The 15,887-nt window shown below is 58.3% G+C and overlaps 1 protein-coding gene across 1 annotated transcript in view; it reads right to left on the bottom strand.

Annotated features, from left to right (window-relative positions):
- RYR1 (ryanodine receptor 1) overlaps window positions 1-15,887 on the bottom strand; it is a 116,818-nt gene that overhangs the window by 1,037 nt on the left and 99,894 nt on the right. Inside the window, 14 exon segments of the mRNA XM_030297700.1 lie at window positions 246-402; window positions 2,399-2,533; window positions 2,778-2,924; window positions 3,388-3,448; window positions 3,554-3,684; window positions 4,889-4,931; window positions 7,004-7,134; window positions 7,703-7,954; window positions 8,782-8,868; window positions 9,870-10,023; window positions 10,518-10,594; window positions 11,270-11,668; window positions 11,670-12,092; window positions 14,476-14,817. Coding sequence (XP_030153560.1) covers window positions 246-402; window positions 2,399-2,533; window positions 2,778-2,924; window positions 3,388-3,448; window positions 3,554-3,684; window positions 4,889-4,931; window positions 7,004-7,134; window positions 7,703-7,954; window positions 8,782-8,868; window positions 9,870-10,023; window positions 10,518-10,594; window positions 11,270-11,668; window positions 11,670-12,092; window positions 14,476-14,817 — 2,539 coding nt within the window.

Raw genomic sequence — 15,887 nt, 5'->3', positions numbered from 1 at the left:
CACCTAGGAATTGACTTAATTTTCATCATAACCCTGCGAGGTTAGTATCATTAATAGCCCCATTTTACATATGGAGAAACTGAGGCCCAGAGAGGCGACTTGCCGAAAGTCTCACAGTAGGAAGAGGCAGAGGCAGAGCCAGGATGTGAATCTGGGCAGACTGGATCCTGGGCCTACACTCTTAAAGCAGCTAGTCTGCCTCTGGGCACTGAGCCCCCACTCGCACAACCACGACCAGCACTGACCCTGGATGATGGCCAGCAGGATGACGATGACGAAGAAGAAGAAGGTGATGTCGAAGACCACCCGGTACAGCTCGTATTCGTCGCCTGCCGGGTCCTCAATCTCATCCCCGATGCCCCCACCAGCTCGGACACCCACGTACATGTGAAACAGGTAGCACTGTGGGGGAAGGGAGAGAAGCCTACCGGTCATGCGCGCCCTCATTCGACATCCGCCAAGTACCTCCAAGGCCCTGGGCTGAGGGGGCAGGAGACGTAGCAGTGGCTGAGACAGTTCTGGGCCCTGGCCTCACAGGGCTCACAAACATGTCATCAGATAGTGACAGCCCAGAAGTGATCATGGCTGTGATAGGGAGAGCACAGGCAGAAAGGGCAGAGCCAGGGCGGGGAAGCACAGTGTGATCAGGGGGCAGGTGGGGGAAGCACAGGAAGCTTTGAAGTTTTGAAAGGCTGACTCCGCCAGGGTGATCAGGCGAGACTTCCCTAGAAGAGGGGACATGTGTGAGCTGGGACTCGAAGGAGGTGTTAGGTGGGAGAAAGTGTTCCAGGCAGAGAAAACCACACATGTTTTGACACCGCTGGGGAGCAAAGAATATATTTTGTTCCTGGGAGGAACTGAAAGAGGTTCGGTGAGGTTAGAAAATAGAGCTCCTGTGAGAAAGAGCAGGGAGAGAAATGAGGCCCAGCCAATGGTTAGGGAGGGCTTCCTGTAGGAGGCAGCACTTAAGTTGAAAGGTGACGTGTCAAGTGAAAGAGGGGCGTGTCCGTGGGGCCCGTGGTGGAGGATGGAGAGCATGTCAGATGCAAAGGGCTTGGGTGGGAGGAAGCACATGGTCTTAGGGGAACTGAAAGAAAACAGGCAGCCAGACAGCCAAAAGCAAGAAAGACTGTGGTGAGACTCGGGCAAGGCTAGCTCTTCCCTGGCTTCGGACGCCATGGTGAGGGGTTCAATGTTATCCCGTGGCACTGGGGAGCTACGAGAAGGCTCTGAACAGGTAGGAGGGCACGGTCTGCATGGCACTTGGGAAAGACTTTACGCCTGTTCCTTCTGTGTCCCCAAGAAGTGAGAGCTCCCAGTTGTCTTGGTTAAGAGCCGAGGCCAGTGACTGGTGAGAAGAGGGCCATGGGTGTCAGGACTAGGTCTGGTGGGGCCTCAAATGTCAGGCTGAAGAGCCGGACTAGGCCCTGAGAACGTGGTGCAAGATTACAGGACGTCTTGTCAGATGAAGCCTTGGGACAATTCTTCCAACCGTGGCCTGTGCCTCTAGTAAGGTCAGCTCCACCTGGGTTATGACCACCGTTCTCAGAATAGAAGAGAAAGTATAAACAAGCATATGGCATGCTGGTACTTGGGGTGAAATTTATATGTGTGTATTTTTAAATTTTTTTAAGTTTATTTATTTTCAGAGAGAAAGATTGAAAGAGAGGCGGGGGGGGGGCAGAAAGAGAGAGAGAGAGAGAGAGAGAGAGAGAGAGAAATCCCAAGCAGGCTCCATGATGCAGCACAGAGCCCAGTGTGGGGCTTGAACTCGCAGACTATGAGATCATGACCTGAGCTGAGATCGAGTCCGACGCTTAACCTACTGAGCCACCCAGGCGCCCCCATGTTTCTTTCTTTCTTTTTTTTTTTTTTTAAGTAATCTCTACGCCCAATGTGGGGCTTGAACTTACAACCCTGAGATTAAGAGTCGCATACTTGGGTGAAACTTTTATAGACAACGATGAGAGTAGCTAACACCTATGGAATCCTTAATACACACCAGGCACCATTGTAAGACTTTTAAGGGAGCTGCACTGGGTCCTAAAACCAGCCCTAGGCCGTAGGCACTGTTGTCACACACCCGTTTTACAGGGGAGGAACACCAGAGCGTGAGTAGGTTGACTAGCCTGCCCCAAATCACATGCTTTGTAAGCGACAGGGGCACCGTGTCTGAGCACCTTGCCGATAACAATAGCTTTAAAGGCTCAAATAACATGCCGATGGGGGCTGACGCTCATTGAGCACCGATCACGTGCCCGACTCTGTTCAAAGTACCTCACGGAACCCTCACAGTAAGTCTACGAGGTGGGAACTACCATCAGCCCCCCTTACAGATGGGAACACTAAGGGTCAGATGGTCAGTGACCAGGCCAAGAGTGCCGGGGGAGGGGCTCACCGTCATCATGTCGTCACACTTCATGTCGGGCTCGTCCTCATCCTCACTCTTGTTGTAGAACTTGCGGAAGAAGTTGAAGGCCACCACGGTGTACAGGTAGACCACCACTGCCAGGAGGCCCACGGTCATCACCAGCTGGGGGTGCGGGGGGGGGGGCTGGTCAGCTCCACGCTCGGCCGCCCCCCCCACCCCGTCCTCACCCCCAGTCGGTCAATGTGGTCCTCCCTCCGGGGTCTCACTACCCACACCCACCCTGGCTCAGCCCGCCCCGCCTTGCCCTTCCTCACCGGAGCCGCCCGACCCTCACCCCTCCACCCCTACTCAGGCTGCCAGCTCCTCCCTGCCTGGCTCACACCCCCCAGGCAGTCCCCGGCCACACCTGCTTCCCATTATGGGTGACGGAGGACAGGATGGTGCGCAGCGTCTTGACCCCCATGGCAATGTCCAGGAGGTGGGCCGCAAAGAAGAAGTTGTTGTAGTGCCCCAGGAGGGACATCACCATGTACCAGCCCAGGTATAGGAAAGACTGTGGGCACACAGGGTCAGGGGTCAGGGAGCGTGCAGGATTCCTGGGGAACACTCCTGAGGGGAGTGTTCATGAGGGCCATGGAGCACTTGGGGGGGTAGGGAGCACTCCGGGAACAGGGGGTCCAGGAACATTTGAGTGGCATGGGAGTGCTCTGGGAGTCACGATGCCATCTCTGCCTAGGGAGCGTCTGGAGGATTGGGAGCACTCTGCAGTAATGGAGCACTCTGGGTGAGAAGCCATCCTAAGGGTAGTTGGGGAGCCCTCTGCTGAAGGACACAGACTGAGAATTCAAGAGCACCTGAGGGACAAGGGGCTTCGGGGGGACAGGGGGTATCATAGGGCCAGAGGTGCATGGGGGCTCGGGAGTCGGTCCCTGGTCAGGGATACTGGGGGTGGAGCCCCCTGCCCTCCCAAGGCCCTCCTCCCGCAGCCCACCCCCCACCTATGAGCCCCTCCTCACATTGTCTGTGAAGATGACCCCAAACTTCCAGATCTGGTACTTGACATCAATGGACATGAGCCTATGTGGGGTGGGAGGAAGAAGGACGGGCGGATGCCTGAGAGGCTCAGTCCCTGGCCACCTTCCCTGATGGCCCCAGGCCTGTACAGGATGGCCCTTGGCTTACCAGGTGAGCAGCCCCGGTGGTGGTTCAGGCTTACGCTCGTTGTGGGCTGTGATCTCCAGCGTGGCCAGATCCATGCCCAGCAGCTCGGCGATCCGCTCCCGCCCATAGATGTCCCCATGCTTGTCCAGGACCTGTACCAGGGATTGTGGGGACATGTGGACGTGGCTGGGGTCGGGGAGGGCATAGCCTGCATGGGGCATTCTGGGGACACTCTGAACTTCGTGTGAGACATTGGGCTTGCATTTTTCTAGGGACAAGGTTCAGAGCTTTCTTCAGATCCTCAGGGGGAGGGTCCAAAAGTGATAAAGTTTCAGCTGATTCATTAACCAAATTAATAGGGATAATTTATTATTATTAAGGTGGTAGTGAAGGAACCCTATATAATTGAGTCTCTGCCATCAGTGAATTCTTCTCCCACTCACCCCCCTCATTCACTCTGCTTCAGCCACACAGACCTCTTCGCAGTTTCTCAAATATACCAGACACATTCCTGCCTCAGGGCCTTTGCACTGGCTATTCCTCTTGCCTAGGACACTCTTCCCCCAGATTTCTACTTGACTCACTCCTTTACCTCATTAACGAGTGTGCCCTTTCCTGCCTGCCGGACATGAGAGGGCAACCTCTCCTGGCCAGCGCGCGCACACACAGACACACACACACACACACACACACCCTCCCCACCCCCCGTCACTGCTTTTTTCTTGTACAGCACTTATCACCACCTAAACCCTATATATGTGCTCATCATCTGTGTTGCCAGCTCGAGTGTCAGAATCACTGTTGTGTTTACTGTTGGATTCCTGGCACATGGCAGGTGCTTGATAAATGTCTGTTGAGTGAATGAACGATGGTAACAGGCGACGTTTGTCTATTTTCCCTACGTGCCAGATACTGCTCGTGTCATAGGCCACAGAATCTTTACAACCACCCTGTGGGGTCAGTCCTATTACTACCTCACTTTGAATCTTAGGGAAACCGAGGCACAGAAAGGCTGACACAGGAGTAGAAAAGCAGGCAATCCAGCTCCAGAGTCTGTGTGCTTCAAATAACATGCCTCACCTCTTCTCTCTTAACTAGTACTTAACTGAGTACTCATCCTGAGCCAGATACTGTGCTCTGCTCATAACACATATTATGTCATTACAGAGGGAGGGGGGGATTGTCACGCTCATTTCCAGACGGGCAAACTGAGGTACTCCTCAGGGAGCCAAAGCCCCTTGCCCAAGGTCGCACACAAAGCAAGTGGGATGGACTGGGACAGGACTGGGATGGCCAGGTGGCAGCCAGAGAGACCCAGCTTGGGAGACCCTTCCACCTCCCCATCCACATCCTCACCTTCCGCTTGACAAACTTGTCCCAGTAGTTGCTGGGGAAAGACCTGCCGAGAGAGAGACAGAGAGACCCCGAGGTGTCAGGGCCAGAAGGACCCGGAGGCACCAGCCGGGCCAGGGTGGTCGGAAGTTCCAACGCTTTTCTCACAGGGGACCCCGCACGGTAGGGTTGCGTCTCACTGGGAGTCAGGCTCCGCAGACCTCATGCCAGGCGAAGTTTTTCCCCGGGTCAACTACCCCCACTGCCATCTATGGTGGGGCCCATGGGAGGCAGCGGGCTTGCACTGGGGGCCAGGCAGCTCTGGTGCGTGAAGGGCAGGGCAGAGTCCGAGCCAGCAGCCTGGCCCTGCTCCGGCGGCCAAGGGAGTGATGTGCTCTCTCACCCTGTTTAGGCTTATTGGATGAGTCTGACCCTTTTGTTCCCACTTTTCTTTTAAATATATTTTTCACATTTTTATGTATTTTTGAGAGAGAGAAAGAGAGTGAGTGAGAGTGAGCAGGGGAGAAGCAGAGAGAGAGGGGGGGGGGACAGAGGATCCCAAGCAGTCTCTGTGCTGACAGCACAGAGCCCGACGCGGGGCTCGAACTCACGAACTGTGAGATCGTGACCTGAGCCAAAGCTGGGCGCTCAAACGACTGAACCGCCCAGCTGCCCCTCGTTCCCACTTTTCTGATTGACAAGTTGATGCCCTAAAATCCTGCAGAGGTGGGCTTGCTGGGAGTTTTGTTGGGTTTGGAGTGGAGACTTATGAATCCAGGGGTTCACGCCTATTTGATGTGTTTCGATTCTCGGCACTGCCTGTCCTTACTGATGCTCAAATTGTCCCTGAATTGTCCAGCGGGAGCCCCTTCCCCTGGCAGCACGTTTTCTACGGAGCACATCTTTGCTTTCTGACCCAAGGTAATCCAGGCTGATTGCACTTCCCCGCCCCAGGCCTGAAATCTGCCGCTTCTCCAAGGAGCCTGGTTCCTTTTTTGTGAGAAACGGTATTTAGACGTGGAGGTCCTGGGTGGACCCGACTTTAAACAGATGTCTCTCCCTCTCTCTCTCCGTTAAGCACGTGTGCTTGAATGCGTAGAAGTTCAATGTGCCTTCGATGGTGACGATGAGAGCACAGGATGTCCTTGGTGTGGTTTCTCTCCCTCCTCTCACCGCTTCTCCTGGGCAGGACCCCACAATAAAAGAACTTCCAACACTTATCCAGGGCTCACTGTGCCCCGGAAACCACATGAGTTCGTCTCGTTTCATCGTTACAAGACCCTCGGCGCTATTGTTTGTCCTCATTTTACAGATTAGGAAACTGAGGCACAGAGAGGCTAAATGACTTGGCCAAGAATTCCTAGCTAGCATGTGGTCAACCCAGGCTGCCTGACCTTGCGCTCTTATTCTAGAGATGATGAGCCCCTGCTGCATGAACACACGAAATTGGACTTGATCGGGGGTGGGAGAGAGGGGGAACGGAGTGGGCTGGGAGGGCGCGGAGGGGGTCCAGAGTCCCACCACACTGCTCTCACACACCCTCGCTCCCTCTCTGGGGTCAATTTAAAAGCAAAATGAGGGGCGCCTGGGTGGCTCAGTCGGTTAGGCGTCTGACTTTGGCTCAGGTCATGATCTCGCGGTTCGCGGGTTCGAGCCCCGCGTCGGGCTCGGTGCTGACAGCTCGGAGCCTGGAGCCTGTTTCCGATTCTGTGTCTCCCTCTCTCTCTGCCCCTCCCCTGTTCATGCTCTGTCTCTCTCTGTCCCAAAAATAAATAAACGTTAAAAAGATTTAAAAATAAATAAATAAACAAATAAAAGCAGAATGATTTCCTATTTCCCACTTGTGGCAGCGGGGTAAGAATCACACGTGGGGGCGGGGTTTCAATGCAGGTTCCTGGGCCCCACCCCAGACTCACTGAACCAGAATCTCCAGGGTCTGGGCCCCAGGGATCCCCATGTGTTACCAGTGCCCCCACAGGTGCTTTAACACACGGGAGATTTGTCTAAATTATGGACAGGAGGCTCGGGGAGACTGAGTCAGGACTGGCAGCGACTGGTCTTTTGAGGCCGAGGCCCGGCCTGGGGAGGAAACCCAGCTCTGTTCCCACCCCCCACCCCCAGAGGGGAACCGGGCCTTACGGCGTGTTGAGCACCAGTCGGTCCCACTGCCCCTTCACGTCATCGTCCTCAGGCTGTTCCGTGATGTAGAGGCCATCAAACTCCAGCTTCCGGGCCAGCTCCTTCTCCCGTTTAAAGATCACCAGGGGCACCTACATTGGGCAGGCAGGCAAAGGGGTGGGCGTCAGGCTCCCTAGGAGACCACAGCCTCAGCGGGAGCCAGGAGATCTTGCTGGAGCAGGTGTGAGACCCCACGTCAGGGGAGCTTCTCCAGAGCAATCAGGGCAGTAATTGGGGAAAGGTGGGCAGACGGGTCAGGGCTGTGGTGGGAAAAAATCAGGAAAGCCCAGAAGTGGTGCCTGAATCCACGTGCCCCTGTTAGCACCCACGTTATGTCTGAGGCCCCACAGACCCCGCCGGGCCCCACTAAATTCACCAACTGACCAGTATTCAGGAAGTAATATTCCCAGTGAGAAGTTCTGCCTCTTGATCCAGAAATTAACATAGACACAGGACCTGCTCCTCAGCTGTGACCCACATTAGTTCCCTGAATATTAAATATCGTCCTTGCGGAGGCCCCAATCCTGTACCCAGGCCCCCCTTGTCCCAACCACCGAAGGAGATCCCCCCAGCCCCTGCCCTAGACCCTGTCAGCTAGTGGCCCAGCACCTCTCCCTGCTTCACAAGACCATGAACCCCAGAACCACGGCCACGACCCACCTTAAGGCAGTTGTAGCCAATGATGCAGAGAAAGGCCACCAACGTATGGAGTAGGCTCAAGCAACGCAAGGCAGGCTCCATGTAGCCCGTGCTCTCCTCCAGGAAGTAGTACACCATGTTCTCGTCCTCGTCACCCTCCGCCTCCTCGCCGGCCCCCGAGCCCCAGCCAGAGCCGCCGCCAGACCCTGCACCTGACAGGTCCCCAGCTGCTGAGCCCTCCATGTCGTCCTCCCCTGGTGGAGAGTCTGAGACCTGAAGCGGGGGAGAGGTCGGTCAGGGCGGGGACCCTGGTGTCCTGACACCTGCTCTGCCCCACCCAGAACCCACTGACCAGACGAACAGCCCCCATGGCTGAGGTTAGTCGTTGGGGGGTGGGGGGGTGGGGGGGCCCTGTCGGAGACAATCTCGTTAGGGCTGTCAGTCAAGATGGAGGGTGGGTCCAGAACCCTAGCTAGTAAATCAGAGTCCGTCTCCCATTTTACAGAGGAGGATATTGAAGCACAGCGAGGTTAAGCACCTTGCCTCACGTGATGCCACCAGTGAGTGCTAGAGCCAGGATTCTATCCCACAGAAGCCACTCTGCAAGACTGCTTCTCTGTCCTGTTATCTAGATCCCTGGCAAGACCCCAAAGGGTCCTTTTGTCCTTTAGGAGGCCTGGTTCTTAGCCCTTTCCTTCCATTCCCTGAGCTGCCCATTTCCCCCTTCCCGCAAATTTCCCTTTAACTTACGAGAAAGCAAAAAAGCTTAACTGAATCAGTGCATGTTGCTGAGAGGCGAAGGTGTGTGCCCAGGGGCACAAGACTGGCACGTGGCAGAGCTGAGCATGGAACTCCAAGCCGGTTCCCTGCTCTAACTGCCATACGCAGTCAGGCGTCTGTCCCAGATGCGCCCAGATACCCACACACACTCCCATGCGGGTCCCAAGATCCAGATGTCCAGGCAGAACCCACCTCGGAACCCCCAATCCCACACCTTGTCCCTTCACTGCGGGGGCCCTGGGAACCTGGTAGGGGTAGAGTCACCCCCCTCCCCCAGCCCAGGTAAGCGTCTGATTCTCCTGACCCCTCGTGACGAGCACCTTATAAAACAGCAAGATGAAGTTGATGGCGAATGCCAAGAAGAGGGCAAGGAATCGCAGGGTGTAGAAGTTCCGGGAGAGGTAGTTCTAAGATGAGGAGAGAAAGAGAAAGAGCTCACGCTCCACCTTATTCCCTGGAGAATTCACCCCATCATCCACCCACAATCCGAAATCTGCTCTCACAACCTCCTAGTCATTGAGTGCTTACTGTATACCAAGACCTGTGCTAAGAGCTTTACACACATGAAACTTGTGTAGCTCTTACCACACCCCTAATGGAGTGAGCACAGCAGATATACCCATTTCATAGATGAGAACACCGGGACTCAGGGAGGCAAGATGTCTTGCTCAAGAGCACACAGCCAAGAAGCAGCAGACCTGGGGTTTGAGGCCAGGCACTCAAGCTCCAGAGTCCACACTCCCAACTTCTCTGCTATGCCGCTTCCTGTGTGAGGCCGCCCTGTCTTTACCCCAGGCAGAGGGCAGCTACTTCTCTCTCTCCCTCCCTCTTTTTCTCTCCATCGTTCTTCCTGTTCCTCGTTCTTCCCATGCATCCTCACTGGACCACCTTCCTTCCAACATGTTTCCTTCAGCCCCTCAGGTCAGGTTGGGCCTGGAGAGGAGGCGGGACAGGCAGAGCCCTGAGCCCTGTCCTCCCAAACTCCCTCTCTTCTTCCTGGCCTGGATGAGGAGATGAGTTCTGCCCCCCCACCCCGAACAGGAGGGGCTGGGACTGGTGTGGTGGCTCTGACCCGAAGGCCGAGGGCCAAGAAACAGGTCATGGTGGGAGGAACGGAACCATGGCCTTGGCTGGATTTAGCTCTGGATGGCAGATGGGGGTGGGAAGCCTAGGCAGGGCGCCCCAGATGTGCAAAGTGTGGAGGTTGGAATAAAGATCTTGAACAGGGAGAGGCCGAGGAGCCAAGCCACATGACATGCTGTCCCGTCACCAGGCCCTGACTCTGTCTGGGGACATCTCTGCCCTCAAGCCAGCCTGGCTGCTTCTGAGAGATGAGCCTGGCACGGGTGAGGGTGGGGAGGGGAGGTGGGGGGGGGGGAGTGTCAGCAAACCCCTGCCGGGTCCTCACCAAGAACTTCACCCTCTGCACTTCCAGTTCTCCCCAGAATTCCAAACCCCCGCCTCCAGCCTCCTCCTTCTTTGGAGGGGGCGGAGAAGGTGCTGTCTTCTTGGGGGGCTCTGGTGGGGGTTCGGGGACTTCTTCCTTCTCCCCATTCTCAGCACTGCAGGGCAGGACACAGAGAGAGTGAGGAGGTGCCTGGGAAATTCATTCATTCGTTCAAAGCCATGCACTGGGGACACAGTGATGGGTCACTGCCCTTCCATGGGGCTCAGTCCAATGGGGGTACAGACTGGTCACCAGGCAGCGGTGGCCCAGAATGGTCAGGGCCAGGATCAGGCTCGGGGTTTTGTGGGGGCCCAGAAACACCTCTTTGACTTGATGGTGGGGCATGTGTGTCAAGGCAAGCTTCCTGGAGGAGACACGCGAGCCAAAACGGAAAAGAGGAGGAAAGCAGATGAACGTGGGAGAAAGTGTTCCAGGCGGAGGGAACAGCCCACATGAAGACTTGGGGGCAAGACAGGAACACTCGTTTCCCCACTCTGGCCCTGGCCTGGGCTGGGTGATGCTGAGGACACGGTGCGACCTCAGGAGACTCCTGATCCAGGAGGGAAGCGGTGCTAGAGGGTGGGCCCCTTGGACTCCAAGGCCACTCACTCGGCTTTCTCAGGCTCCGGTTCCGGCTCCGGCTCCGGCTCCGGTTCTGGAGGCAGCTCCTCTTCCTCTCCATCCACCTGGCAGCGGGGCAAGCATCAGGGTGGAGCCCCCACCCCAAGTGCCTCTCAGAGCTGATCTGCCTGTCCCTGCCGGTGTCCCTTCCCGGTCATGTCCCCTAGACAATCTACGTTTTACTCTCCTCCCATCAGAAGAGGGATTGAGTCTCATTTTCCAGAGGGGAAACTGAGGCTTAGAGAAGTGGGCCGCTTTGTCAAAGCACTGTGCAGAGTCAGCCTGACTCCAAGTGGAGCTCTGGTTCCCCAGGGCTTCCCATCCCCCTGACACTGCACCCCCATGGCGCTCCTGGCCGAGGGCCTGAGGATGTGGGCTACTTAAACCCTCACAACCGTCTGTCTCTGTCTGAGGGGCTTTCCCAGTGTCCCTGACCCTGTGCCGGGTTGTTCTAGTTCCTGGTCCCCGTTCCCCTCTAATTTGGCTTCTGGGTCTCTCCTCTCTCTAACTCCAGATATCTTTCTCTCTCCCAGAAATACTACTTGTTTCACTGCGAGCCTTTCTCCAAGTCTCCATCCGAGTCCACCTCTCCGTGTGCCTCTCTATCCCTTGTCTCTGCGTGCCTGTCTCTCAGGTTCTCTCTCCTCCGTCTCTGAGTCTCCCTCCCGGGCTCGTCCTCCCTCTCAGCCCCGCTGTCTCCAAACCACCCCCGCCCCCCGGGACCCCGCCGGCCTTCTCACCCCCAGCTTCCTCTTGATGATGGGGGAGCCCTCGGGCGTGGGAGGCTCCGCCGGCGTCGTGTCGCCCATGTCCCCGAGGCCGCCCGCCCCTTCGGGCCGGAAGGGGCCCCCCTCGGCCACGGCCACGGCCCCGTCGGCGCCTCCCGGGACCGCCTCGTGCGCCGCCGCCTCCTCGTCGCCCGCGCCCTCCGCCTCGTCGCCCGCGCCCTCGCCCGCGCCCTCGCCGTCCGCCTCGCCACCGGGCCCGGCTGGCTGCTCGCCGTGCACCTCGTCGCCCGTGGGGTCGGGCATGCCCGCCAGGAGCTCGGTCACCGTCACCTTCTTGGCGCCCTCCACGAGGCCGCCGCCGAAGAGCGAGCCCCAGAGCAGGCGCAGCGCGCCCGCCGACGCCCCCGCGCCCCGCGCCCGCCGCGCGCGCCACCGCCGCCCAGAGCAGCGCGCCCACCGCCGCCGCCGCCTCGCGCGCCGTGAGCCGCCGCAGCCGCCGCACGCGCCGCCGCAGGCTGCGGTAGCTGAGGCCGCGCAGCGCACGCGCAGCCGCCGCCGCCGCGCGCGCCGTCACGCCCGCCGCCGCCGGCCCCGCCGCGCCCTCGGGCCCCGCCGCGCCCTCCTCCGCGCCGTCCGCCGCCGCCGCCGCCGCCGCCGCCTCGGCCGCGCCGTCGTCCTCGTCCTCCTCGGGCTCGCCCTCGGGCTCGGAGATCTGCGCGGCGATCTGCATCTCGAAGATGGTGTCCTCGCAGAAGCTCACGAAGAGCTCCATCTTCTCGGACTCGCCGCCCTCGTTGACCACGTCGAAGATGAACTGGCGCTTGGACTCCTTCACCTGCGCGCGGGACGGGGCGCCGCGGGGTGAGCGCGGTGGGGGAGGGGGGGCGCGCAGCGAGCATTCCCCGCAGATGAACTCGTTTCATCCTCGCACACACTCCCGGACAGAGGGGCTCTTATCCGCATTTCGCAGATGAGGAGACGGGGGCCTAGCGAGTCGCGTCCTGGGGGTGCCGCAGCCGAGAGGTGGCAGGCGACTCGAATTCCCCCACAGGCTGGCTCCAGAATCAGTGTTATCCGCTCCTTCGAGGGACGGAGCGTAGTGGTTGAGGGCCAGAGTTCCGCAGCCCGCCAGCCTGTCTGGGTTCCAGTCCTGATTCTGCCACCGAGTAGCTGGGCGATTTGGACGGAACTCTCTGGGCCTCAGTTTCCCTCTCTGTGATGGGGGGGGGATGGGGATCATCGTAGGACCTCAGTTACAGGGCTGGGGTGAGGATTCAATGAGTTCATAGATGCCGAAGGATTAGAACAGTGCCCGGTGCCTAATAAATGTCACAAAGTGCTTCGTGTTATTATACGGCTGCAGAGCACTGGAGGTCCGCGGCCGCGGGCATGGACTCTTGACCCGAAGGAGAAAGTGGGAATGGGAGGGGTGAGCAGGCAGAAGTGGGTGTTCGGAGGAGTGACACTAAGAGAAAGAGTGTGCACGTGGGCAGCACGTGAGAGGCAGGAGGTGGGGGTGGGGGGGAGGTGGGAGGAGCTCCCCACAGCGTGTACAGGAGTGCGAAGGGCCCGCGCTGAGCCGGGGCTTCCTGCGGACGCAGGGATGCGGCAGACATCCTGGGGCAAGGATGGTGCAACCACCTTCGTGCCAGATCGGAGGTGGTGGGGAGTATGCAGTCGTGTCCCAAGGGACACAGGCGACTGTGCAAAATGTCCAAGCGTCCTGTGGAGTACGCGAGGGGGCACCAGGGGTTAAGGGAGGAATCGCGTGGCAGTACGGGAGGCTGTGGGGAAGCATGCGACCACCTGGGGCCCCAGTGTGCACGTGGACGTGGGCACACAGGTCAGCCACGCAAGGGCCCGGGGCCCAAACCGGAGGGTAGTGCCATTGTGGGAAGTATCAGTGCACGTGAGGCAGGCATGGGTGTGCAGGGGGGACCGGAGAGTCAGTGCAGTAAGGCCTGGAATGTGAGGACGGGGTTCAGTGTGGAACGTGAGCCCAAGTGGGCTCCAGCCGGGTGTCAGACAGGAGGGGCCCAGTTTATGAGGAGGTGATGGGCGTGCAAGCCTCATGGGCTACAAGGAGATGGGAAGGGGTGTGCAAGAGCATGTGGGAGGAACATGCAGGTGAGGAGCAAACGGGAAGTGTGACTGTAAGGGATGTGCAGTGTGTGTGAGCAGGAGGGCCACCAGGGCAACAGAGGCAGGGCTGGAGGCTGAGGGTGTGTGAGGACACGTGGGAATGGGGGGGAGAGAGAGAGAGAGAGAGAGGACAGGGAATGGGAGCTACATGCAAGCTAAGTGGGAGGTGGGCTGGAGGCCTGCCAGGGCCACACGAGTGTACTCTTGGGGCAAGTGAGTGTGTAAGCCACATTCAGACAGTTGTAGGTGGGCACATGAGAGGCTGAGATGGGGCACATCAGGCCAAGGAGTAAGCCTGCCATCGGGGACACTCAGGGCTCTTGTGGGTGAGCCGGAGGGTGGTCGGAGTGTGCATGTGTGATCGTGGGCACGCCAGGGCCACAGAGAGGGCAGGCGGGGGTGAATATGTGAGGGGTGGGCAACCATATGGTGTGCCAGGACTTATTCTGGGGGCGAGCGTACAAGAGATGTGCACCCACGTGTGGACTCCAAATAAATGGACATCGTGTGACAGGACCTCAGAGAGCACATGGGGTGACTGGTGAGGGGCAGACCGGCATGACAGGGCATCCCAGAGCCCCCAGGGTGAGTGTGCAAAAGAGTGGGCACAGGTAGGCCAGGGCCGAGAGAAGGCACACCGGGGGCTGGTGGCAAGGTGAGCAAAGGGTGTATAACCACAGATAACCATAGTGTTCCAGTATGCGACAGTGTGGGTGTGGTTGCAACAGAACTGTAAGGACAAGCTAGAACTCCTGGGGTGAGCGTGCAGGTGGCAGGCACGGCGTTCAAGCCTGCGAGGGCACAGCGACGCTGCTGCATGTAGGAGGGGTGTACATCCGTGTGTGGGCTAAATCTACAAGAGGTGGGCAGGGGAGACCCGGGGACGTGCAAGGGCACAGCAGGGCCCGTGAAGTGTGTACAAAAGGGTGGGCATGGGCTTGCATGAGCAGAGCAAGGGCCCTCAGGACCTGCACAGCGGATGTACAAAGCGGGTACACGCTTGTGGGGTCCCAGGGTGCGAGGAGCATGCGCCGAAGCCCGAGGAGGCAAGCATGCACGTGCGCAGGCCTGCCCACCTGAGGCATCTCCCACTGGGTGCGGTTGGTTTCCGAGATCTCGAAGTAGATACGCTCGATGCGGCGCGAGGCGCCCATGATCTCGATGCGGCCCAGGTAGGGCCGGAAGTACTCCAAGATGCTCTCCGCCAGCTCCAGGAAGTTGCGCAGGCGCGGGTCGTGGGGCACGTGCTCGGACAGGTTGGTCAGCAGCACCGCCACGTTGAAGCCGATGTCGCGGGCTGGCTCCTGGAAGCGGTTGGCGAACTCCTCACAGTTGATCATCTCGTTCTCATCCGCTTCGGAGCAGGAAAGCAGGAACTGGATTTCGGGGCCCGTGAACTGCTTCTGGCTGTCCATAGCCTGGGAGTGGGCAGGGGTGAGCCGGGGGGTAGGTCAGAGGGGTGGCCTGGGGAGCCACAGTGTGGACTTTTCGTAAAGACAGAAGATTCCAGAATCGCAACCAGCACCCAGGGCTGAAACCCGGCAGTTTGGTACAGACCGGGCTGAACCAGCCATTCAAATACCGAAATCCTGCATTTCCGCAAAGCTGAGCCCCCATCCACTCCTTATTCAGAGATGGTAAGGTGTGAATTGACGAAACTCAGCTCTTGTGTAGTAATTGGTAAAGAAACGGTGCCCCAGGCTCTCCATGTGGCATCCTGGTTTGCCCTGCTGGCCTGCTGTCTGCCCTCCCCACTTGATGGCACCTGTGGGCTACACCGGAGGCTCTCTGGGACCCTGTGGCTGCAGCTAGGTCTGTCCACTTGGGGTCAGGGAGCAGGAAAAGAATGGAGCTGCAGCATTTCCCTCCCTGGTTTCCTCCCTGTGCTGGCCGTGTGCCTCCTTCAAAAGTGAGCAGCCCTTGTAGGTAACTACTCTCTCCTCCAGGCCAGCCCCTTGAGGCTGGGGCCCGGCTACTACACGCCACCCCCACCCCAAACCTTCCCCAAGGCCCTTTTGTGCTGTCCCCACCCCTTTCCGGCAACTACAGGATGGACGGATGACACCGTGGAGGGCTCTGAATTTCAAATGGGAACAGTCATGTGCCCGTCACCCCAGAAGTGACAATTGGTCATGCTGACACGTTCTTCAAATTCTACATACTTAAGAGCTAAAACATTGCAGGTATGATCGGAGCCTTCCGCGCAATTTTGTTCCATTCCCCTCCCCCCACCCCAGCCCCGCCTTCTCCCAAAGTAACCCCTATCCTGGAGTTGATGGATCCTTGCAAACATGTGTCAATACTTCTACTATCTATATCCTGGCATTCTGTCACAAAAATACATAGTATCCAAGGGGCGTCTGGGTGGCTCAGTGGGTTAAGCGCCAACTTCCGCTCAGGTCACGATCTCACGGTTAGTGGGTTGGAGCCCCGCATCGCGCTCTGTGCGGACAGCTCAGAGCCTGGAGCCTGCTTCGGATTCTGTCTC

This window comes from Lynx canadensis, chromosome E2 (genome assembly GCF_007474595.2).
Source record: "Lynx canadensis isolate LIC74 chromosome E2, mLynCan4.pri.v2, whole genome shotgun sequence".
Taxonomy (NCBI): Eukaryota; Metazoa; Chordata; class Mammalia; order Carnivora; family Felidae; genus Lynx; species Lynx canadensis.
Note: the sequence above shows the minus strand (reverse complement) of the source record. Positions and strands in the feature narration are given on the sequence as shown.